The 25,931-nt window shown below is 36.8% G+C and overlaps 5 protein-coding genes across 8 annotated transcripts; 3 read left to right on the top strand and 2 right to left on the bottom strand.

Annotated features, from left to right (window-relative positions):
* Positions 1-1,784: 1,784 nt before the first annotated feature.
* On the top strand, positions 1,785-2,869 carry LOC124406906. The gene is made up of 3 exons (XM_046882583.1): positions 1,785-2,125; positions 2,266-2,611; positions 2,785-2,869. The coding sequence occupies exons 1-3, from the start codon at positions 1,901-1,903 to the stop codon at positions 2,847-2,849; spliced, it is 636 nt and encodes a 211-aa protein (XP_046738539.1). The 5' UTR covers positions 1,785-1,900; the 3' UTR covers positions 2,850-2,869.
* Positions 2,870-6,250: 3,381 nt separating this feature from the next.
* On the top strand, positions 6,251-7,233 carry LOC124406485. The gene is made up of 3 exons (XM_046881911.1): positions 6,251-6,481; positions 6,647-6,992; positions 7,166-7,233. Exons 1-3 carry the CDS (start codon positions 6,251-6,253, stop codon positions 7,231-7,233), a joined length of 645 nt encoding a protein of 214 aa, XP_046737867.1.
* Positions 7,234-8,198: 965 nt separating this feature from the next.
* LOC124406930 (squamous cell carcinoma antigen recognized by T-cells 3-like) lies at positions 8,199-12,201 on the bottom strand. The gene is made up of 6 exons (XM_046882615.1): positions 11,563-12,201; positions 11,016-11,197; positions 10,023-10,900; positions 9,163-9,820; positions 8,901-9,048; positions 8,199-8,655 (listed from the first exon to the last, which is right to left on the bottom strand). Exons 1-6 carry the CDS (start codon positions 12,032-12,034, stop codon positions 8,207-8,209), a joined length of 2,787 nt encoding a protein of 928 aa, XP_046738571.1. The 5' UTR covers positions 12,035-12,201; the 3' UTR covers positions 8,199-8,206.
* Positions 12,202-13,910: 1,709 nt separating this feature from the next.
* LOC124406831 (serine protease gd-like) lies at positions 13,911-18,463 on the top strand. 4 transcript variants are annotated; one of them, XM_046882458.1, is made up of 8 exons: positions 13,911-14,084; positions 14,218-14,366; positions 14,472-14,620; positions 15,374-15,601; positions 15,901-16,066; positions 16,208-16,606; positions 17,448-17,815; positions 18,151-18,463. In XM_046882458.1, the coding sequence occupies exons 4-8, from the start codon at positions 15,383-15,385 to the stop codon at positions 18,421-18,423; spliced, it is 1,425 nt and encodes a 474-aa protein (XP_046738414.1). In that variant the 5' UTR covers positions 13,911-14,084; positions 14,218-14,366; positions 14,472-14,620; positions 15,374-15,382; the 3' UTR covers positions 18,424-18,463. The 4 variants fall into 4 exon arrangements, with proteins under 4 accessions (XP_046738414.1, XP_046738413.1, XP_046738415.1 ...); XM_046882457.1 differs by lacking the exon at positions 13,911-14,084 and having other exon boundaries at positions 14,117-14,366; XM_046882459.1 differs by lacking the exon at positions 13,911-14,084 and having other exon boundaries at positions 14,117-14,366; positions 15,368-15,601.
* Positions 18,464-19,357: 894 nt separating this feature from the next.
* LOC124406830 (PAX-interacting protein 1-like) lies at positions 19,358-25,807 on the bottom strand. Its single transcript, XM_046882456.1, has 9 exons — positions 25,577-25,807; positions 24,999-25,183; positions 22,313-24,807; positions 21,487-21,931; positions 21,145-21,329; positions 20,625-20,866; positions 20,258-20,527; positions 19,798-20,002; positions 19,358-19,488 (listed from the first exon to the last, which is right to left on the bottom strand). The coding sequence occupies exons 1-9, from the start codon at positions 25,670-25,672 to the stop codon at positions 19,415-19,417; spliced, it is 4,197 nt and encodes a 1,398-aa protein (XP_046738412.1). The 5' UTR covers positions 25,673-25,807; the 3' UTR covers positions 19,358-19,414.
* Positions 25,808-25,931: the final 124 nt, after the last annotated feature.

Genomic DNA, 25,931 nt, shown 5'->3' with positions numbered 1-25,931 from the left:
TTGTTTATATCCAAATTATCGAACTTCTATTGCGGTATTGCAAGTAATGCATGTATTTGCATAATTGTACATACCGAAAGTCTTTAACCCGTATATAAGAGATTTTTTTTGCTTCCACTGTGTGAAATCATTATTTATATGTTATTATTTGACTTATCTGTTAAAAATCATGCTTACAATTTTATAAGAAGTTGATCAACCGTAAAATTGACACGAGGAAATTGCCTGACTAAAGGACACTGGTCTACTAAATATCAGTGGCAAACGTGTTTTGAGAGTTGGACACTTTCATAATCCTGTCCTACATTATTATATATCGTTTTTTATTACCTTTTTCCTTGAAGGTTGCAATAATTGATGCAAATTTTTTAATAATCTGATCCACCATTGTGTCGTATTCAAATCAATTTAATCTAATACAAAAATATAAAAATAAGTTTCTTTATAATTAGCATTTTAATTGCTGTCACTTGGTTTCGGGACTGGCAATTTTTATGGTCTGTTTCGCACGATTGAACGAGTATTTGTGCCTTAGCTTTACACGGTTTAATCCACTTGGCGAATATACACCAAACCCACATTTTTCGGATATTAATATTTGAACTTGGAAGAGTGGCAAATTAATTTAACTGAAATCATTTTTTTTCTTATTGGAAATTACGTACATTTAAGTAACTGTACAAATTTTTTATGAGAATTAATTATACCTTCTCCCATAATAAAATCGTATTCAATCAACTTTGATTTCACTTTTACTTTCGTAACATATAAAAATGGTGTAACAATATTCAATGGAAGAATCCTCATGGAGTTCAAAGAATTTCCGTGCAGAATTCCATTGAAATTCTATAAATGGGTTCAAGAATTTGATGCCGCTTCAACAATTGTAGATATGAGATTAGATTGAAAAAATATTTCCACTAAGATTTCCAAAAATTTCTGAACTGATCTGTAACGATCAGCTACAAAAATGATACGTGCACCTGGAATATTGGTCGCAGCCACAAATGGTCTATTCGTAATGGCCATAAATTTCAAACAATTAACTTCACTCACCTGAGAACATAAAGTTCTCTAAACATTCCATGGTTATGATCTAGTTTAGGCAGATATCCCATCGTGGATTGAAGTAAAATAACGTGTGAAGAAGTAAACTAGAGAAGGAACTATTACAAGGCGTTCTTGCACAATTGTGCCACCCACCGAACGCATTAAGAGTAAGGGACAGCTGAACAAGCTTCTGCACATGCATTGTGACCTCCAACGAGGGTGTTACCAATTGTGGTAATTTAGTAAACATGGCTTCCGCAAGAAGAAGTGTCGAAATTCATTGATACAAGTGAGGTCATTTGAAGACTAGTTCTCTACGGCAATTCCAATATTTATTTGGAGTACCTACTCGGTGAAGTATCGCGGTTGCACAATCAGATTGCTCCGCGTGTAAGTGTATATTGACATATACATCCAGTAAACAAACTGGAGCTTCTTTGTGCATTGCTGTAAAGTGATGTCCTCGATGAATTACGATCATGCAAGACACCTTGCTCTAATGACCTACCCCTATATAGTATAAAACGGTAAAGATTCCGAAAAGTTAGAATAGTTGTTTTATCAGGTTCGATGCGTTTCGTTTGTGTTTTACATATTCCATACCTTATTGAAACTATAGCTTGAAATCGAACCCATCCCATAATACTAAAGATTGAGCTGAAAACTGCAATCGAATTCAATTGTAAGTCGAATTGATAGAATATTAAATTATTCTAAAATCCTGCTCTCTATCTTCCATCATAAATATATGGAGTTTTGTGCATATAAGTGGTGATAACTGTACGTATATGGAAATATGTTAATAAATTTCTGCTAGCATATTGTTCTAGGCGTTCTTCAACAAGGCAATATGTTCGCTTTTCAACTTGTCATACTGGGTAGTGTTTTGTTCTCCGACGTATTGGGGCATGGAAGACTTATCGAACCTCCGTCAAGAGCGTCTATGTGGAGGTATGGGTTTAATAACCCAAGTGACCCTGATGACCAGGAAGGCTATTGTGGCGGTTATGGCGTTCAGTGGGGAAAGAACGATGGAAACTGCGGAGTATGTGGAGATGCGTGGAATTTGCCTCGGGTAGGTTTTCAAACTTTATGTAATTAATTATCTAAATAATAGTAACTTGATTTAGTGTACAACTTGAAACACATTCACAAAGCTATATAAAATGAACTTAGTGTTCACGAAAAGGTTAAATTCTTGTGTGATACTTTCAGCCTCGACCACATGAAACGGGTGGTAAATACGGTAATGGCATAATAGCGAGAAAATATCGTGCTGGTTCTATGATCCCGATAAAAATAGAAATGACAGCGTTCCATAAAGGATACTTTGAGTTTCGCGTGTGTCCCATGAAACAACGGGGTGTCGAAGTGACGGCCGAATGTTTGAATCAAAATATTCTGGTTGGGGCAGATGGGAAGACCAGGTATTTCCCGCAATCTGGACCAGGTCTTGTTGAGGTAAATTACAAACTACCTGCTCGCATGACCTGTGAGCAATGCGTATTCCAATGGAGATACGTAGCCGGAAATAACTGGGGAGATTGTGGCGATGGAACAGGTAAATTGAAGTGTCTAAAAATTTGAATTTCAAACGCGGAGACTTGTGCAATTCGTTTTCCAATAATGCAGTGAGACTAATGCATAATATGACAAGCTTTACATGCTACGATAAATTTTTATGTGATAAATGTTCTCAGTTTGATAACAACTAAAAGAATACTTTCGTTACAGGGGCTCTCGGCTGTGGTCCGCAGGAAGAATTCAGAGCTTGTGCAGATATTTCAATTACTAACTAATAATGAATCGTCACTTTTTACTCAATTTACATCCGTAGGACCAACTAAAACATCAAAGAACATCTTATACTTATTGTCAGCTATCATTATCTGAAAGAACATGCACTTATTGAGTTTTTAGTTTGTTAAGCCCTGAGATACGTTTGCTGCTTGTCTTAAAGTCGTTTAAAATTATTTTACGCAAGAAATCATTAAAACTGGTTGGAGGACCCGCCACTAAGGTAAGTGTACCAGTTATTGACCCTGTACTAATCATTGACCTATTTTGGTTGTATCAGTGTGATCTTTATTTGTAAAATTACCAAAGAATAAATTTGTATTGTCTCTAATGTCTAATTGTCGCTATCTCTCTAGCAATTGGTTTTAGTCATCGATATATTTACGATTTGTGCCGTAAATTTATAATTTTTGAAAATGAAAGGGTCAATAATTGGGTCTAAACCTTTCAATAACTGGTACACTTACCTTAGTTGTATTCATACGATAATTGATGTATGGTATTACTATTGACAACACACATTACAAATCATACTCAATTCGTCAATAAACAAGAAAGAAGTAATAACAATTGATATGTATGTACTACGAGGAAAATCGACTTGATATGTAGTACCGTTTTTTGGTGAAATTTCGTTAAATGCCACTCTAAATAGTTCTGAAATAATAATACCGCATTAGTCACAATATGTATTTCATTTTTTCACTTTCTCATTATTGATCTGAATTATATTCTGTACGCACTTATTTATGAAATAAAAACTATTTATTCTTGACTTTTCGATTTTTTCGACATTTCGATTTTATAGATGCCGTTATAGATTTTTATCCCTACGCTATGAATATACGCCCGCTTATTGTTATTAAGAATTTGAATTTATTCAAACTATTTTGATTCCTTAATTGGTTTCCTACGTAAAGTATGATGTGTGAAGCCAGAAAATGTAGTTTATATTTTCTATATTTTTTTCCATATTTTAGTTTTTCATGTCTATATTACATGTGCATATATTGTAATTTTGAATATTGAAATTTCAGCCAAAAACCTACAGGTATATTATACAAGTACATTTCCCGCTGATCAGAAGACATTTTACTTTCAAGATTTGCCATATGTGATCTACCATACGATTATGCGCATCATTGACTCTGCGATCGCAACCAGCAGCCCAAAAACTTGTGGGTACAACGTTCCAACAGGTTTCGTTAAAAGTTCAGTGAGTAGTTGCTTTTTGTCTGTAGTCGCGACCTGGACCACCGTAAGTTCACGTTATAGTTGAGCATAAAAATCGCTTCTTTATTGATATGTTTGTTCGATTCAGTGAGATCACGCGAAGTAATTCAAATTATGAGTCAAACAAACAAGGAGTGGTGAGAATAACTTATCATACCACGAGCATCCAGGATGTTTTGGCGGTTTCAGATTGCGCTGAGAGAAATTCTACAATAACACGTACGCTTCTGGTAAAGAAACAGGGATTATTTGCAGTAAAGCCACAAAGTTATACATGGTGTGTCATTTCAATCAATCCAGTCCAATACCTCGGAAACCGAAAGTGTGAGTGAAAAATGTTTCAGACGAAAGTTGTAAGGTTCAAAAACGGAAACAAAACAAGAGTGTCAGATTTTTCGTAAGTGGACCCGCTAAGGACAGATTAAGGTCAACTTGGTCTTTTTATTTTTTTTAATGGAACAGCATATTTTTTTCATTGGCATCTGAAAGAGAATTAAATTCTACATGGAAAAGTACTCGCATACTGACCACCTAAACTCGACTGGTGATGACATACGAGCCCGTCAAGTTGGCATGGACGCTTCTGCTGTGTCCTCATTTAAACCTTTCTTCATAATTATTTATATTTTTTTCAAGTTTCATCTTCAATTTTATAATTTTTTAGTTTCTCAGTTCAATGTTATTCGTATTTACCGTATTTACGATAGCAAATCACCGAACTATCAATGCTTGTCGCGCCTCGAAGTTAGAAAATTTCAAACAAGAGATCAACGGTGATTTATAACTGTACGTAATTTGCTATCGTAAATACGGTTTACGAATAACGTTTTATTTACAAAAAGTTTCTAATAAAATATACAATCATCCTGTTAAAAATATTTGAATTAATAACAATTTAAACTGAAAAATTAAAATAGTAAATTAAAAAAATTAATTAATCTAGAAAGTTAAAGATAAAACTTCAAAAAAATGTAAATATGTATTTAGAAAAAAATAAAGGGGCCCACAGCGAGACCGTTCACGTCACGGCCTTTGTTAGATGCACGCCTCTGCGAATCCTGCTTAGCATGCAAAACTCAGGACCCAAGTACGACGAGAACTTTCCGTAGCAACTCGACCGGCTTGTATGTCATCCACCAGTCGAATTTAAGTGGTAAGTATGCAAGTACTTTTTGATGCAGAATTTAATTCTCTTTCAGATGCTGATGGAAAAAATATACTGTTCCATTGAAAAAAACAAAAACTAAGTTGACCTTAATCTAACGTTGGTGGATCCACTTAAGGAAAATCTGACACTCACATTTCCTTTCCCCCTTCGAACCATACAACTTTTGTCTGAAACATTTTTCATTCACACTTTTGGTTTTCGAGATATTTGACTGGATTTTTTTAAAATAAGACACCTTGTATTCTGATGAATTCCGACTGTGCAAAACATCTCGTCCTGATCCCCTACCCATGTACATATAAAACGAGACAGATCAGCCTCGGTGGCATTTGAGTGTTTCCAAGAGTGAGACTGGTTGTTTCATCGAGTTTGCTCCGATTCGCTGACATTTTACGCACAAATCCGGCGATTAAGATTGCCAAAAGATTTTATAATTAAGACATCTTCTAAGCGTGGTGCATCTTATTCTAATACATCGAGAGAATACGCGAAGAGTACGTAGCTGATCTAATGTGACGTAGAGTAAGTGATACTGTATGATCTTCCTGAAAACACCTTGAGCGAGTTTGGCAAGGGAGTGTTACTGCCTACATTCATTTACTATCACTTATGGTGTGCGGGATAGTTCTTTGTTATACTGTTAATCGCGTGTGATATTTCATGTTATCCATCCAAGATTTCGAATGAAACGCGGCGGATACTTCATGTACCTACCTTACGAAAACATGATCATTTAGAAGATCTCTAGTAGAATGTGGTTAACAAAGTGTGGTAACGTTTAGAGAAAATACTTACGTACTGTGTTGGTTTGGCTTATCGCATTATCGGACACCTGTACGTACTATTTCAAGCTATGATGAACGATTGAATAAACGCTTTGACGAAAACTTCTTGTAGTTGGCATGGCGGTCACTTCCATAGCTCGCTTTACTTACCAAGAAATGTAACGGCTTACGTAATTTGATCTTTCATTATTTTAGGTATTCTCCAAAAAATAAAAAGATGTATTACTACCTGTTCCAACTTCTCATATTGGGTAATGTTTTACTCTCTGAGGTATTGGGACATGGAAGACTGGTCGAACCCCCGTCCAGAGCGTCTATGTGGAGATATGGGTTTGACAATCCACGTGATGACGACGATCAGGAGGGAAATTGTGGCGGTTACAGCTTACAATGGGACGTGAACAATGGAGAATGTGGAATATGTGGAGATGCGTGGAATTTGCGAGAGGTAGGGTTTTCATCTGCATAAAAATAATGGTGTGAATAGCAGTAAGGTAAATTGGGAAGCACCTTACAACACATGCATATAGCATATATATTACCAACGACACACAAAGTCATAAAATCAAGTTAGTGTTCACCCAAGGGTTCAATTCTTGTGTGATACTTTCAGCCTCGGCCACATGAAACGGGAGGTAAATACGGCAATGGCGTAATAGCGAGGAAATATCGTGCTGGTACTATGATTCCGATAAAAGTAGAAATAACAGCGTTTCATGAAGGATACTTCGAGTTTCGCTTATGCCCGATGAAACAACGGGGTGTCGAAGTGACGGCCGAATGTTTGGATCAAAATATTCTAATTGGAGCAGATGGGAAGTCCTGGTATTTCCCGCAATATGGACCAGGCCTTGTCGATCTCAACTACAAGCTACCTGCTAATATGACCTGTGAGCAATGTGTACTCCAATGGAAATACGTAACCGGAAATAGTTGGGGCGATTGTGGCGATGGAATTGGTAAATTGAAAATGGCATATCATTCGAATTTCGAACGCAGATGCTTATGCAACTTGTTTTCTATGACAAGGTGGAATTAGTGTATAGCATGACAACTTAGGCACACTGTTACAATTTTCTGTAGAAAAAGTGTTCTGAGAGTGATAAAAACTAAAAGAATTCTTTCGTTACAGAGGCTGCCGGCTGTGGTCCGCAGGAAGAATTCAGGGATTGTGCAGATGTTTCAATTAGTGACAATTAATCGACGTTCACTATCTACACAAATTAAAGTCTGCAATACCAACTGAGATATCTGCTACCGGAGTACATGCACCATTTTATAACGAGCTACCTTTACTTGAAAACATTATAAAATCGACGAGAATTTTAGGCAATGGATGTTTTATCGTTTGGTGCATAATTTTTAGTTTGTCGGATAGCACTACAAAGTTTTAAAAAACTGACAAACAGAATACTGAAAGTATACTAAATATTTATAGACATAGACTAACAGCCCGTTGCAGCCTAGCTCGCGAAAATATTTTTAAATTCTCTTTGTGGCAAAACTATGAAACGTGGTCATATGCTTTCGTGGACTTTTTTATAGAGCTCATCGAGATCGCGGAAAGTGTTGAACATAAGTTTCCTCTGCCTGTAGTTTAGTCAGAGTTGACATAAGTGTGTGATCCCATTTCGATTTGGCTTAAAAATTTCGTTATATCTACAAAATGATTGATCTGGTCATAACTTATAACGAAATATAGCTTAAAACCTGGCAGACGTTGTGGCTATTCATAGAAAAAAAGAATCAAAATCGGTTCGGTAGTTCTGAAGTTATAAGCGAACATACGAATAGACCGACAGAGAGGTGTCCAGTTTTATATGTGTAGAAATAATTGGCGAAGATGAGACGTTTGTCAATGTATTCTAGCTCACCTTAAATAGGTACCAGCCCTAACGTTTTACTTTACTGCCAGGCGAAAATGAAATGCTCAAGAAATCCTATGTGCTGTAAATTAAAAATTATACCCTTTTTTAAATGCGTGTCAATAGCTTCCGAGATTAACTAAGTAGCCCATGACACATGTGAGTTTGGTGTACCTCAAAAGAAATTTGTTACATTTGTGCGTAAACTACGATCGGAATTACCTTGTGTGAACAAGTCATGTCAACCATGATTTTTATCTTATTCTTCAATAAAGGTTCAAATAACTGCAGCAGCGCATTGCGTCAAATTATTTTTTATTTTTAAGTAGCAGATTTCTAAAATCTGCATTACTCAGTGGTTCCTTGCTAATAACGTTACCTGATATTCCTGCATCGCCATTTTTGGAAAGAGGTTTCACACTACGTGGTATCATAGAAAGCATAGTTTTCGGCGCATTGGAACCAGTTCGGCTTGTGGTTGTCCCGCCAAGAGATTTAATAAGACTGACGTCGTCATTGATCGACCCCTTTTTGCGTTCAGGAGGTTGACTGACAGCAACACTGATTACTTTGTCTTCTATGGTCATTCCATCAGTAGCTATCAGTGCTTTGCTCGCGTCAGCTTCGCTTTTAAAATCAACGTAAGCAATACCTTTAGAGTGCCCATTGCGATACGTTACAAGGCGAACTTCCTTTAGGACACCATGAGCACCGAAGAGTTCTTCAATTTGCTCCTTTGTCATCGTCAAAGGCAAACCTTTGGGTAAAAGAAGTCAAGTTAATTCCTGTTCCATAAGTAAATGGTTGAAAAGTACATTCTGAACATATTTTATAATACGACTTAACATTTTTTTGTTCCACTTTTTCTACAATTTTCATTTTGAGTAGAAACGTAATGGATTTCTAAGAAATGTATCCAACTTGACATTATTTTTCATAGCACAATTTGCTGACTTTAAGAATTCTAAATTGGGAAGACATGAGTTAACAATAACATGTTACCTTTTACAAAAAGTTTGTTCTTTTCCAATCCACAGCTATACTTGAATGCTGGTCCTCTGGTCGTTTTATCAGGATCGCATCGAGAAACAAACATGGGTCGGCCGTTAATTGGTGTTCTATCTAATTTAAGTGCCAGCTCAACACTATCCTGTAACGGAAAATTATGACTGCAAATTTGTTACCAATAATTTTACTTTCACCACTTATAAAAATCAGGTGGTCTTTGTCAATCCCTTGTGCCAATAATGTATTAAATACTCACTGCACTGCTAAGCTGCACGTAACAGAACCCTTTACTGCGACCCTTAAAATCTTGTACCATTTTGAAAAGAGTGATCGGTCCTGCAGGTTCTAAGGCATTTCTTACTTCATCTTCGGTTGCATTGTAATCCAAGTTGCTGACAAAAACGGTTATTCTCTCATCAACAGTGCGCGAGTTATCTTCATCCATCTTTTCAACTTCCTTTGACTTATATCCTGGTGGTGGTGCAAGTTTCGACTTGGTGCTAGATTCGTCTTTGGATGACTTGTAGCCAGGTGGTGGTGTTATTTTACTGTCCACACTAAGAACGCTTTCCCTCAACTTTGGCTTTGTAGTTGCTTCAAACTTTCCTTGCTTATTCGGAGATCCATGCAAGTTTTTCCATCGACCTGTATCTTCAGGTTTTCTTTTACCTGCCCGTTTAGCTGGCGCAGGTGTAACTTCATGTGGCAACGCAGCAGCTTGCACTTTTTTTCGCTCTTCGACAACTTTTTCCAATTTTTCTTTTGTTTTCGCCTCGCAGGATTCTAACTGTTCCAATGTCCCTTCGTCCCGCTCAAAATCTAACCAAGCATTGATTATACTTTCTGGCCAATCTTTGACAGATCCCAGTGCTTTTTGGTACAATTTACGAAGATGCTTCGTATCTCCGTAGCACCTGGAACATAAGTAAAAATGGAATCAGTGTGATTATTTTAGATTACAGTTGATAAAAAGTTGCATACAGTAACTGTTGTATACTTGGCTTAAGCTGGTTTTTTATTTTTAATCGCATCTAAGAAAATGATGTTCTAGATCTTCTAGATCTTCCCATAAAGAGTTTCGAGATACAATATAGTACTTATCAAATAGTTAAGTACCTTTCCAAACCAATATATTCCAACCAGCTGGCAGCAGCTGTGGAATGTCCCTGAGAGAGTATATCAGCCCACAAAGTTCTAGCCTTTTCCATGTCATTTGCATGAATTGCTTCGGTTCTGGCCCAGTACTGCAATACCACACATCCTGGATCACCCTCCAAACCGAACGCTTTTGCCAAATATTCACAAGCGCGATTGAATGTTTCTCTGATAATTTTCAAAAGTTTCTGCCTGTCATCCGGGAATAGATCAATCCTGCGACGTAGATACTCCAGATAAGTCAGCCACATACTGCGATATTCTTCAGCAGATGTGAAACCAGCCATTAAACCTTTCTCCAGTAATGTCTGCACTTCGGTTAACGGTTTATCCCATCTTTCATAGGCTCTTAACCATTTTTGCCAAATGACTACATACCATGGTACATTTCTAGTAGCTCTCTCATACAGTGGTTCCAAAATGGATTGAATTTTTAGATTATTTTCCATGTATGTAATATATTCCAACCACAGTGAACCTTCCAAACTAAGCTCAACTATGGCTCGTTCGTAAAGTATATTGACACGTGCTGGATCTCCGTGTTGTTTTTCATAAAGTAGATATGCTTTATAGGCATCTAATAATTCAGGCTCACTTTGAGCTGAGATGAGTTTTTCTTCAAAAGGTAAACGCAAGTTCAGTTTTGCGAACGCTCGTTCGTAGCCAGTTAAAACAACATTGTCGTCTAGGGTTGCTTGTGCTCCATCGCCAGCACGCCACACTTCGTATTCTTCATATGTTTTTTCCATATCAAGTAGAGGACAACTTAACTGACGTCTGAATAAAGCACCAACGCGATTTATCTGTTCTTTGCGCTCCGACTCGTTGGATGCATCGATCTGAAAATACAAATGATTGTTCAGACTTGTTATGAAATAATGATCATGCTACACAATTTGATTTAAATTAAAATTATTGATAGATTTTGATTATTCTGTTCGATGATAGTCTTACCATTAAGACTAACACATTTTCAAATTCTCTAAATGCTTCCCATATGATCGCGCCTTTGGTAACGTGCAAGCCAACGCAGGTCAATCCCCGTTCAAACAAGTTTCTAACATCTTTAGCAGCATCGGTAGTAGTACCCAAACTTCCTATAGCGAACTGAAGATATTCCAACCAAACTTCCACAGCTGTAATAAATTGAAATACACAAGTTTTAATATATTCTTATAATTTCATTAGAATCTCGGTAAAAAATATTTTTTCAACAATTACAGCTTGATCGAAGCACTTATTTATCCCTTGAATAGAAAAATTACAAGATAATTAAAAATGCATGGAAATAGGAATAAAACAGCAAAATAATTTGAATACACATCAAAAAATTTGTGAGTTCTATTGATTGTAGCAGGATAATGTGAACACTGCCTGCGTTATGTACGAAACAATAGCCTTTTTCCCATGCACTCTTACGACTAATAATGTAAAAAATTTAGGAGAAAAAGGAAATGTGAAGGATAATAGATGTGTAATAAAACAAGTGAATGGAACATACAAAGATAGTCTTTCACTGCTCGCTCGCACAACTCGGTGACCGCCTCTCGTTCAGAGCTGGTTTTAACCAAACTGATTTCGTCTCGCAACCAGGAAAGCCATAGTTCAGAGCTAAGAGGATACTTGGAGCTCATAGCTTCTCTGGCACTCTTCAGTTGATCTGAATATTTCTGGCCCATCTCTTGCAATTTTGTTATCAAAGCAACATGGCTAGAATAATCATAGGGATTTTCTTCCAGCTTAGCATTCAAGAGTTTGATTTCTGCTTCGTTAGCCTGTTCGTCATCAGAATCGCTGTCGTCGTCAATATCATCGTCATCCATTCCTATTTCTTTTTCGAAATTTGCTTCGTCCTCTATCATATTATAGTTGGAATTATCAAGATTGTTAACCTCTTCTTCATCAGAGTCCAAAAGGAAATCACTATCATTTTTCTCCTCTTCGCCAGGATTTTCCAACTCCATTTCATCCATTGTTAGCTGTTTAGGCGCGTATTATGTACGATGTCTTTCGATATCAAACTCTTCACGGCTAATGATCCAATGTTATGAAAACGACCGATTTTGTCTTTGCTTCTTAGAAGAGTAACATCTAGGATTTCAGGGTGTCAAACATTGAAGGTTATGTTTTTATACATCCCGAAATCACAACGTATAAATGTGTAACATCTGCGCAGACGGCGATTGCGCATTACCGCGCGATTATCCACGAGTCACTTTGAATGGTTATTTCATACACGATTGTAAAAGTTCGATTTAATTATATTGAAAGGAGAGCAAGATAAAAATTGGATCTTATTTTCAGCAGAAATATTGAAAGTGTGGTATTAGGAAAGTTTGAATTACAGAAAGAAAGCTTACGCATTATTCTAATCAATGGTATTCTGCACGGGCCGATAATGTTACGAATTATCCTGCCGGATTGTCATATCAATTTGTAACTTATCAAGCGTTCAATAGTCTCACGATTCAAACAATCCTACGTAATTATTCAAAAAATATTGCTGCTCTTTCTTTACCACCTTGTGTGTAACAGGAAAGTAATCAAACAGGCAAGATAGTCGGTAATACATTTTTTGAACGATTATTTCTTCATTTTAGGAAAGCTTTCGAAAATTTTGTACAAGCTAGCGTTGCTCTCATAGATGATTTAGACAATGCGACCTATGTTAAAACCAATAGTGCATCACAAAATATCATCTACTCTGTACGTAAAATTTTCTTTACGCGCCAATAAATTTTGTGACACTTTTTGTATGTATTTTATCCACCAAGTGTCACTACAAACACGATAAATATTTCCTACCGGTTGTCCCTGCGGGAAATAAACATACATGTACACGTATAGGTATTCAAACTTGGGTGTCATTCCCCTTAGATATGGTCACATAGGTGTAGCTTTTGCAGAGGAGAAAAAAGGTCAGGGGACCGGTTTCTAAACTTTTTTTTAAGAAACGTGCGTCAGATTTAACACTCGCCAACGTCAACGAAGAGCTACATTTACAATATTTTGCCTTCGGTGAAATTACCAACGCCCGATGTTACTATATTGTTATACAGAAAGTACGTTCAACGACCATTGTTGGTCTCGCCTACATATATATAGTGTAATACAGATATTACATCGCGATGTATGCGAGTTCTCTATATTTATTTTCATCTGTGACGACTTGACACCAATTTTTTGCTCATAAAAAACTCTAATTTAAACCATAGTGACTAGCTACCCAATGGAAATACAAAGAAACAGGAGCATTATTAATAATAGTGCGTTCGATATTTATATCTGATTTCTCGATTACCTCGAAGCGCCACGGTTCGTCACGATCCAGGAATCAGATGTAAATGCCAAGCACTACTTGAATTGCAAACCACCATCGTATTTTTCAATGTAAATTTCCATATTTTACGACAAATTTGTTTTCAGAATACCAGCATATATATGCGGTAACCCGTTTCACATTGGGCCGGAATTTGTTGTCAGAATGAAATGACAACGTTTTAAGGTATCATATTCCTAATGGATTTTTGTCAGATCGCTCGTTCAATAAAAATGAATTTTTAAATTTTCTCTGTTATAATTATTCAGTCATCTTACGTACGAAAAATATGAATTAATTTTGGGCATAAATTGTTGCATCTTCAAATTCAAATTTTTTTTACTTTTTCTTCTCCGCCGACCAGAAATACGATTACAAGAAGATGATCTGCAGTTTGTATATATGTATATGTCAATCGGATCTAATTGTAAGACAGGTTCTTATGGCAATACAACGGGGAACCCCCAAAAATACCGAGGGGACTGGACCAATGTGTAAGTATTACTTTCAAAGTTACTCGATACCGGTGTAAATTGAGAAATCCTTGTACGACAGGACCGTTAACAACCGGAGCGGTAAACTTGTGAGAATGGTAAACATCATTATAATCACTTATAAATCCCTGGTACATAACAGAATGACAAATTGTGGGATCTTCTGGTGTCACATTGAAGCAACATTGTGTTTGTGTCGTTTGCTCATGCGTAGATACACAACAATATTAAAAATCCTTGAGAATATACAATTGAGGGGGATATACGGTTGGACGCTTTATTTTTACTTATCTGCATGAATTAGTCGTATGCAGACGTTCACGTATGCAAACACAAAATGCAGATCGGAAAAGAGTGCGACACAATTCCCTCCTTTGACATTCCGCTGGAAGACGAAACCGTGCGATCTTTTTCCTCCTGTCGATGTCGCTGTGCAGCTGCAGTGTTTCGCAGTACATTCGACCAGCGACGACGGGAAATCTTGAATCTACGGTGAACCTTAATTATTCAAATAAGTATAAAAATAAATAAATTCATTAAAAAAAAATAAGGAACAACGGTCGGAATAACGCAGTGATTTCACTTTTCGATTCACAGAGAAAATCGAAAAAAACGCGATTGCGATGCTGGACTGAATGTATTATAGTGAAATGCTAGCTGTGCGGATTACTGCTTCACATCACGCTTCGTACATGATGTTTAATCTGGATTAGACGAAAATGATGAAGTATCAGGATTGATTCGTGGTAAAATAATATTGTCTGCAAGTATTCGATATTATACTAATAATTGTCAAGCCTTACAATCATGAATTAAGTGAGCCAGTTTATTGAGATCAGAATTTGGAAAACAGGTTTTACTAAAGATCAATTTTCACTTTTGAGAAAATTATGCTGTTTACGTAAATCCTGAAACCGTGGAATTTGTTGCAAAACATTACTTATAGTTAAAATACTGCGTGCTCGTGTTATATTCAAACAGGTTTTTTTAAAATTACACGACAGTGTAAAAAAAATATGCATCTAGGTGAGACCTGAGGTAGCAAACTATGATTTCGACAAACATTATTCTTGTGTATAGGAAAAACAGAAAAGAGTTTCATCGATTTATTTTTATAGTCAATGTTCATCTCGTGTTGCTATCAAAATGTTTTTGTTATTATGAAATCTAGAATTTTCTGATTTTGTATGAGATATTATATTTATTTTACAAAATTCTTGCATCAAATTTTTCATAAGAGTATATGCTACAGTCTCTTGATCAAATACAAACTCATTGGATCAAGTTTGACTATAACTTTTTTCGAAATATTATAAATTTCTGGTCTTTCTGGTCCTATAAAAGATTATATTCCCGTTCCAAGATAATCACTCGAGATAAAAATAATTCCACCACTCATGTGTGTATAAACGTATAAGAATTGACGCCGTAGTTTTACTTCTGACGATTAAAATAATCATTTAGTTGTGAATTTGAAACTCAATAAATTGTGGATATAGTATTTCAGAATGTACCATAAATACCTAGTGATCGTAGCATTGGGAGTGTTAATCCACCTCGTCAGGATAGGATTTGGTCAAATTCATAGTCCATGTCCGAATGTCTTTCGATATGTCAGAAATGAGACCACTGGAGACATTGAAGGTCACATAGAGATACATAATGTCCCAAAAGGCATTGCTCTACATATCATGATGAGATTAAGCATTGCTATAGGTCTTCCTACGGTAAGATGTTATCATGCGTAATGAAATCAGATGTTTTCTGGTAGCACATTTATGGAAGTTATTTTCACTAGACATCTTCTGAAATTAAAACTCATTACCAGTGGTCGGATATGATTATAATTTTCATGCTCGTGTTAAATATCCACCTGATCAATATTTATTCTTTAAAGAGCACGAAAGTCCTTGTTTTCGTGGAGATACATGTTTAAGAATTGTACTTCTGATAACCGGCTGGGAATTGTGATAATTTCAAGGAATTAGCAATCAGTTATGATGAAATATGAGTTTATATCCTACAGAAATACGTAGGTAAGCTGGAGTTAGCAGAGCGAAGGGATTTGGCGGTCAAGGCAGTACAACAAGGCAGGCCCTTGAGTTATCGCTTACATTTTCCACTACAACATCCATTGCCGCTTCTTACGAGAATTTTGTTCAATAACCAGGAATATTGCTCTGGAAGACGAGGTAATATATTAATTGAAATAAGTTTTTTAGTAATAAATGTATGTGAATATTTCCAGCATGAACTGAGAGCCTCAAAAGTATACTTTATAGTAGGTATATTGAAAAAATGAAATGCATTCAAATTTACAAACTTCGTTTCAGCAATTGGACCAATTGTTACATCGATTACATTAGAGCACATTTTATATCCTCCTGGGATAGTTCCTGATCATCCGAAAATTCCGCCACCACAAGTTCAAGTGCAAATTTTGAATACAATGCCAGTAACATCGTCAACTTTGGCAGCTTTACCTAGTGAAAGCACGGTGCCTGTGACAGAGGCTTCATGGAAACCGATTGCATCTGATATTTTGCCGCGAGATTCAATAGATGACGATATTTGTGGACGTTCAAGTAAAAGTGACATAAATTTATTAATTTCGAAAGGGGAAAAAACAGAGCCTGGAGACTGGCCCTGGTTAGTTGCGATTTTTGTATCCAGAATCAAACTGGAATTTCAATGTGCCGGAAATCTTATCAGCAACAAACATGTACTTACAGGTAAGTGAAAATGGTCAACCAGATGGTAGGATCAAATTAAAATCATGGGGCAACTGCATCAATAACATTTGATTACGTTTAATTATTCACAAAGCTTATACGTATTGAAACTTTCAGTTGAAATTATCAGTTTCGTTATTTAACTTAAAAATACCATTTTTATACATTATATTAGATTACCGTTTCAATTACTTTATCTATATCTCTTATAAAAATAAAGTGGAATTTATTTGCTAGAGGTTCATATGTATTATGCAATTTATATAATGAAAATCTCTGAGATGGTTCCGACTGTATGAGATAAGAGATAAAATTTATAATATACAGTACATCAATTCAGCATCAATGTGAATCACATACAAAAAAACAGATAATTTCTCATTTTTTATTCATTATAAAAACAGTAATATGACAACTATATAAAACAGGCATGTCAAAAGCATTGTCATACTATTTGCCGAGAGACCGAGAGAGCCACTTGATTTCGGCAATTTAAGAAAATAACTAAAATAAGATTTTTTTTTCATTGTTTCATATAAAAAACTTCAACGGTCTGGTCTACGTAAACTAGTAATAGGTAGAAATCTAAAAATAAAACAAAGAATTTGATAGAAATGAATTCTCGATTTCTTACGAGTCTTGTACTCTGCTGAGACGGAAATATCAATATTTCATATTGAATGATATTTTTAATATTATTATTATGAATCCGTTTTTCTTTTATATTTGACAAAGTTGATGTACAAATGAAATATAAAACTAGGCTACTTTGATGCCGGATTGATATGCTTGATATAAAACTTACCTACCACCAATGTACATATTTTTTTTCTTTTTACAGCTGCTCACTGCTTGAAAAGTGGCAACGGCCAAGAATTGCCGACGAGTACTTTATTAGCAGTCGTTGGACGGTATAGACTTCGGAATTGGGCTGAAAAAACCTCGGTAACATACGAAGTATCAGAATTTACATTGCATTCCGAATACGGGCGACGCGGAGCACTTTTCGATAGTGATCTCGCAGTTATGACACTGATGGAGGCAGTCACATTTGGAAATTTGATTTTACCAATATGCTTATGGACCGGGCCTCCCCAGATTGAAAGTGTTGTTGGTAAAACTGGATTTGTTGTTGGGTGGGGTCGCGATGAACTAGGGACTCCAGTCACAGCAGAACCTAGGATGGCCAGAGTGCCAATTGTATCACAGGTAGCAACCGTCATTGTTTTCTATAACACATATGTATTGTACAAATTTTTTTACTGCATGAGCATGTAAAATACATAAATTTTCATTTTTGTGAAAGATTTTGCTTTTTGACCCTGGTCTCTGATTTTTAATGTAAATTTGGGAGTAAACAAAGAATGTGAAGGAACACTTAAACCATCAGTATGTATTTTTGTCCAAAGATAAATCTGTGGTGAGATTAACACTCACAGCCGATCTATGAATTGCCTGAAAATTGGAAGGAATTAAATCGTTGTTAGTTTAAGATTAAAGCAAGCAAATGTTAATTGCATTTGGCATTTTCTTTCTTTTTTAAGGAGGATTGCTTGAGAAGCAATCCAGATTTTGCACAAATTACTTCAAATCGGACCTTCTGTGGAGGGTCGAAGGATGGTAGTGGACCTTGTAATGGCGATAGTGGTGGAGGACTTGTATTGTATGATTCGCACAAGCAGAGATATCACCTACGAGGAGTTGTGTCACTGTCACTACTTGATCGAGACACAGGGGCATGCGATTTATCACAATATGTTGTCTACACAGATATTGCAAAATACTTAGATTGGATCCAGGAGCAAATTACAACCTAAAGAATATAGTCATTCTTGTTATCCAGTTTACTAGAAAACATTTACTCACAGAGCTTTCACACCAATTTCTCAAAGAATTCTATGTGATGAATTGTTCCCCTGATTTACTAAAAATGATTAATGTTAGCAATTATCTCATTGACGCAAAATTTTCGTTACTGATTTTTATATTTTGTTATATGTTAGGAAATAGTATTTAATGCATTTAATTATGTCAATTATAGGCAAAAACATATCAATACAGTACTACTTTGTTATAAGAGAGCGTTAAGTCAGTTAAGGGAATAGGATTCCAAGAAATTCGTCATCAGAGCGTTTCTCCATTATTGCCTGGCTCAGGAATCGCACATGTGAGAGTGTTTCGATGATCATCACCACTGCTCGTTACAAGAGAATCACAGTTATGTATATGATTCCAGTATCTACTAAACATATATGATTCAACGCGAACGCTTGTTCACTTGTAACGAGGAGTTAGCGTCAAAGTTGAGAGACCTCAGATATACAACTAGAATGGGGGAAACTATAAAACTCACTTAAGCGGAACGAAGGAGAAATTCCTCTATATTGAAGACTCTTATAACGAGGTAGTACTACGTTTGTAGAACATTTAGCAATATTATTGCAGTAATGATGTATCAATATAGGTCTACTTCTCATTGTAAATAAGGTGTAAGTTTTTTTCATGACTCTCTTTGATAATTCTGGAAACTATACTTGTGTGAATATGAACAACTTGTGACTAAGTAGTATGTGATTTTCAATATATGAAGTCTGCACTGATTGAACCAATAAAAAGCAGTGAAAATGCTGCAGTGTTAACACTTCAGTTTTGAAACTTGATTTTCAGTTGCATTTTCTTACTCCATGAAATTTCGGAAAAAGGTATTATTAATCATGTGTTGTTAGATTTCTTACCTACAGCGAAACTTACCAGTGACTTCATAATTTGGCAATAAGGGAGTCAATACAGTTGTTATGGCTGGTCCCATCATATTTGGCTTATATCTGGCTGAAAGCACTGCCGCGCCACAGCTTCAAAAACAATTCCAGCACTGAAGACACCTGTGCGATAAGGATGAAATATTTTTTAAACAAGCTGATATTATTTAGTTCAGATTATAAAATATTATAACTGTTATGTTAAAAACAAACTAGAAACGTATGACACTAAACCACGATTTACTATAGGAAGTGTGTTTTCAGGTTACATAGATTTTATCAACTGGTTTCCTTATACAAGAAAAATTTTAACGATACTTCATAGATCATTTAATCAATGTACTTTGAAGTTGAAGTACAGCCTATTAAGAATTCTTGACATTGGGTGCAAATTTTTCATGTTAGGTGTTACAGATGACATAAAATACTTACTGATATTAGCATGTAAAACATCGGCAAGAAGATGAAGATCGTTTTCATGAGTCACAATAATGTAAGTCAATCTGGTCGCATTCAGCTCTTGTATTTGGCTAAGAGATCGTCTTGTCTTTTCTATTGTGCCACCTGCACTTTCGATTATTTCAGCGAATGCCAATGGAGACGGTATAACACTAGGTGTTACATAAAATATCCTACCCTGTATTGAAAGTAAGACATACTTTATTATTTCAAGTCAATTTATTTTTCGGATTCAGAAAGCAAAATGAAAGTGGAGATATTGCTAAGAAAAAAAATGGAATCATTTTAAACGTCGATTAGACGGATGGAAGACTAAACATGAATTGAACACTTTGAAAAAATTAAATAAGCAGTAAGTAATTGTGAAAAAGTGAATACATTTTTTGAGTATATAATCACTAAACTTATAGCACTTATGAAATTCACATTGTACCTTAAGTACAGTTCCTCTGTTGGGGCTGGCAAGGGCTTTCTCAATGTTGCAGCTGAAATTTTTCTCAAATTCAAGGCTGCCGAGTACATAAGGGCTCTCATCTACAAACGTGTTTCTCGTAAAGCAATCAACGAGCCACTGTATCGTAACGATATGCCGACAATGAGATAGACAACATAATAGTTTTACAGTACGAAATGGTGCAGACATGACAAGATGTGTAGCATCACGCCAATTGACAGCCAGAGCCCCGCCAAGTTCTCGGATTCTCTGTTAATGGAAAACATAAATGAATAGTTTAATTAAATTATTTGATCTATGAATTTGTCGAGAAGAATAAAAAAACTAATCAAGATGTACGCATCACCTTTGCATATTTTCTAGGATTTATCCCAGAAAATAGTATTCTAGGCTGTTTATCAGGTGGTGGTGGGTCTGGATTGCTAATAACTATTTGTTCGTCAAGGCCCAAAAGATGTGGATCTTTATTTAGTAACGGTCCATCTAATCGAGGCTTCTTGTTTTTTCTCATTGCATTAGGACCTTGACCAACTTGTTTCACTTTGTCATAAGATTCTTGTGTTATGTTGATTGGCATTTTCCAAGCACCTACCCAGAAAGTTTAAACGTCATTTATTTTAATTATGCAACCCCAATACATAGTCCAAATTTTTGTTTTTTAATCCGCAGAAGTTGATTAATACTTTCATACGAATAAATAAGAAAATTAAAAAAAACTACAAAGTACTCGGTAAATGACTGCTGACGATTAACTATGACACTTTTAGCATGACTGATGTGAAGGATACTTGATTCAGTAGCGACTCATTGGACTCAAAGTTTTTCATTTATGAGGTGTTTTCTTCACTTATACATCAAATACATACCCATTAGATGAGGCACTAAGTTATAATCCAGTCGAAATGGATTGCCCAGGATAAATTGCTGGTATTTTGTGGCTTCAGGTTGATGAAGCGCGCTGGTTTGACCACACAGCAAATCAGTCATCCACTGTGCATTAACTACTCCAGTCTGCCATTCTCTAGCTTTTTTGTATTTCGGTCCATCGGGTCTGGAATTTTTAAATAAATGGAAATAATTCTTTTTGAGAATAGGCCATCCAGAATATCATACCCCATGTTCATTTCTCATAATTGAACTAGATTTGCAAACGGTTATGAAAAAACAGTAATATCTGCATGAAAATGAACCAGGCATTGTTGACGTACCTTCTACAGACGAGCAGCGTATTGTGTTTAGAGAAGTAACTAGTATGTTTTGCACCTAATGCTTCTAGCATAAATTTAACTTTAGCTCTTTCTTCTCCCTCAAATCCAGAGTAAGACACAATGTGTTTGGTGCAAGGCAACTCTTGCAAGCCGAATGGGGTGGGAAAATGCAGTGCATGCCAAGGTGGTAAGACTTGCTGTTTTCCAATAACGTCGGACAACCAATGTGCACTGACACAGCGCTTAACTTCTCGTAGAGCTTGATTCACTATCGGGTGTTTTTGCGTCATGGCTAATATGTGAGTTACACGGGCGCAATACTGCGTTTCAACTTCTCCCCCGTGTCGCTCAATTACTTGTTTCCAATTTAGGACCTCGTCTGGCTGTTGAGTATCATATTCAACAATCACAAAAATGCAGCCAAGAAGAAACAAGTCTGGAGGCACTGAAAAAAAAAAAAATGTTAAGCATCAGTTTCCAATAAGATGGGCGTTGCTTACTTTAATTCTGAAGACTGAAATACGAGACAGTATCAGTTTCCTAGATTTGGCATCGACAATATAGAATTTGGTTTTGGTTTCAGTGAAGTTGAACACTACCCAAGCAAATTAATATTTACTTCTTATAGATCAGTTTGATTACGAATAAAACTCACAGTTTGAGAAATTTATCCGTACTTTTCAAGAATATATTACAAGCTTCAGAAGTCGGGTTTAAAACTAATTTTACTCATACATAGAAACAATTTTAGTAAAATCTGCAGGGTATAAACTGCTTCGATTCTGTAAAGTAGTTCCAAAGATCTTGAATAAATTACTGTACATACATTTCAAGTTTGGATTGTGTCCGTAAAACTGCGCTCGCGGCGGTGGAATAGCGACTGCATACGGCATTTTTACAGGTGCACCTGGCGGTGCACCGTTTGTAATGTTTCCGAGTGTTCTTCTCTGATAAGCTGCTAGCAATTGAGGGTCCTGTGAAGGTGGCGGAGGTGGTCTATGTTGAGCAGTCATCAACCGAAGTTGACCAGCGGCGCTACCTTCAGCAGCACCGCCTTGCAGTCTACTTGTAAGCATATTGGCAAGCGCCGTTTTTGTTTTAGCATTGACAACCAACTGTTGATCAGGTGGTATTTGCGAATTTCCTGACAATGGCGTTAACGTAGGTTCTTGCTGTGGACCTTGCTGCTGCTGCTGTTGCTGTTGCTGTTGCTGTTGCTGCTGCTGTTGCTGCTGTAAATGTTGCAGCTGTTGCAATCTTGCTATTTGCTGTTGCTTCTGCACGTGCAACTGAGTCAGCTGTTGCTGTGTCAGAGGTTGACCCTGCTGAAACACCTGACCAGGTTGTGTAGTTTGGCCACCTGAGACAGATTGGGCTGCTTGTACTATAACTGGATTTGATGAGTTTATTGGTGTGAGTGCCGGAGGCTGAGCTCCCGGGATCATTGGTTTTTGTCCTGGAGCTGGTCCGACCTGAGGTCCCATTAACTGAGCTCTGTGTTGTTGCTGAACCCATTGCAATCCTCCTGGCTGACCTGGTTTTCCAGGACTCCTTATAACTGCTATATGAGGCCCTTGCTGCGCTTGTCTACTTTGCATTTGTCTTTGCAGTATCAAATTCCGCTGTTTCTGTATTTTCTGAATAAATTGTGCTCTTTGTGTTGGGTCCATTTGTTGTAAATGTTGATGAGTTTGCGCATCAAGTTGTATTAGTTGTCTCGGAGGATGTTGCGGCTGCTGGGCCCACTGACCGCCAGGCCTTTGTTGTTGGCCAATTTGTTGCTGTTGCTGTTGCCTTTGCAATTGTAAATGATACTGTTGTTGTTGCCATTGAGGATCTCGCTGAACGATGAGACCCTGTTGATTTTGTGATATCAATTGTTGTTGAGTTGCACTTTGCTGTTGTAGCTGTCCGTCTCTAATCACAAATTGTTGCGTACTTTGAGGGGCTGACTGTTGAAGCTGTTGTGAAATTTGTTGTATTTTCTGCTGTTGCTGTTGTTGTTGCTGCAGCAAAAGTAACTGTTGACGCTGTTCGTTGGTAAGTGTTTGTTGCTGTGGAGTCGATGGTGGTGGCGGACCTAATTGTTGTTGTGGTGGCGCCAATTGTTGTTGTTGCTGTTGAAGAGCCAGCTGTTGTTGTTGGGAAGATAATTGTAATTGTTGTTGCGTGTTTAAATGTTGTTGCTGTGAACCCAATTGGTGTTGTGAAGTCAACTGTCTAGGCTGACCAAGTTGTTGTTGTTGCTGCTGTTGTTGTTGTTGTTGCTGCTGCTGCTGTTGCTGTGAAATTAACTGATGTTGATTTATTTGTTGTTTGTGTTGTGGTGTTAATAGTTGCTGTGCCTGAGATGGTAGCTGATGTTGAACCATTTGTTGCTGTTTTTGTGGAGTCAGTTGCTGCTGTTCTAGTTGTTGTTGGTGTTGTTGTTGGTTTATCTGTTGCTGCTGTGCTGCTAAATGTTGTTGCTGATTTAACTGCTGTTGTTGATGGCTGAGGTGTTGCTGTTGTTGAGATAACTGTTGTTGCTGCTGTTGATGTATCAATTGCTGTTGCTGAATATTAATTTGTGGATGTGGTGCTTCGTGTTGCTGCTGCTGTTGCTGTTGTTGTTGTTGTTGTTGTTGTTGTAGGATATTTTTCATTTGAACATTATTCATTTGCGATGTTTGTGGGTGCCAAGATGCGGAAGTAGAAGTATTTGGCATATTACTCGACGAGACATTTGTGACGTGTGGTAAACTACTCTGAGTTGTTGCCCGTGAGAACTGCTGTTGCATGTTAGATGTGCTAATGGTGTTGGGCCCTTGTACACCAACCTGTTGTACAGAAGTTCTTACAGCATTATAACTTTGTGCAGATGCTGAGGTAACTGATGTATTAGGCTGATTCCAAGGCATTCGTTGTTTCAGTTTTTCCAACATTGCCTTTGTTCTATCCTGTTCCTGTTGAACCGCATTCAGCTCACAATCTTCATCCATAAAGCCAGTAATAAGAGCAGTCGAACTATTTGGTGATGGATATACTAATAGCCTAGGATGATATTCAATTTCACCAATGCGACTTCTATTTCGACAACAGTCCGTTACCCAATCTGGTGTGACAATTTTAATGCGGTGTCTTGTAGCAGCTTCGTACTTTGCCCCATCAGCCTTACCAATCACTAGGTGCGTACAGTGACGATCTAAACGTAGCTGACATTTGCCACCTTGGAGCGTTATCATTGCCCAGACAGATTTGCTGTCTGCACGGCTTACTTGGGAGACACATGCTCTTACATTGGAGAATAGTTGGTTCTCTTCCGGAGAAAAATATTGCGGTCTAAGAAATTTACGCATTAAGGATAAAGTATATACAGACTTTAAGACTCATCGTAATACAGATCAGTTTGTATAAAAACATATGATTTAAAAATGTTACGATAAAGTACGTAACAAGCAAAGATCAATTGAAATTTGGAAATATTATCAGGTAAAAGACATAAATCCAATATGGATAGTGTAATAGGATACAGGAGTAGTTTTTTGCACTTGACAGAGTACAGAATCCAGTCCTGCGTAACAGCTGGAATCTCGTAAAGATCCTTAGCTTCAGAGATATCACTTTCCAGCGCCTCATGGCCTGCGATAAGATGAGTTACAAAGTCGCTGAAATAATTAGATCGTTCCGCTCCCCCTTCTTGCAATAAACTTAATATCTGAAATGAAAACACGGTGAAGATAAATGTTGCTGATAGAATTTTCATGGATCACCTTAACCGACGTGGTTCAGTGCTTCGTTTTGATCTACCGATTGCAGTTCAAATTTTTATAACACCTTGACCAGGAGCATGTAAACTAGTTTTTTCAAGCCTTACAATGTGCTCATGCAAGTGTGCATGAGTAAGGCAAAAATAAATCAACTGTCAAATGTTCTGATTACGTGAATATAACTCAAATGTATTCGTGAGATTGGTTAACCGCTTTTAGAAGATTTGTTGATACGTCATTCAGTTTCATAAATGCAAAATATCGAAATTATCGCGCGTAATATTAGAGAATGTTTACAGCTGGTGGTGCTCAAAGAGGCAATAAATATTGAGTTATTTCACCTTGGGGTCTGCTTCACCGCTAACGTAGTATTTGACGTTGGCAAACAAGGCTGGATCAAGTTTTAGCTCGTCTAGGCCAGCCCTAATGTCACCCATTATTTTGAATAAGCGAATTTTTTTTCCTAACACTTACACATCACATATTGCACTGATATATCTGGCCACAAAACGTGCGAAAACGCGGGTTTTCATTATAAAAATACGTCGCGTCGCTTTTGTTATTATTATGATTGTGAGGTTATGTACCTTACCCGTTCCAATCGAGGTATCGTAAACTGGCCCCTCGAGCCTATCGATAATCGAATTGTTGAATGCATTTGAATTCAACTTATCCTCAGACACATGCATTGAATTT

The sequence above is a fragment of the Diprion similis genome, chromosome 6, assembly GCF_021155765.1.
Source record: "Diprion similis isolate iyDipSimi1 chromosome 6, iyDipSimi1.1, whole genome shotgun sequence".
Taxonomy (NCBI): domain Eukaryota; kingdom Metazoa; phylum Arthropoda; class Insecta; order Hymenoptera; family Diprionidae; genus Diprion; species Diprion similis.
The sequence above is the reverse complement of the archived record's forward strand: the minus strand, read 5'-3'. Positions and strand labels throughout refer to the sequence as shown.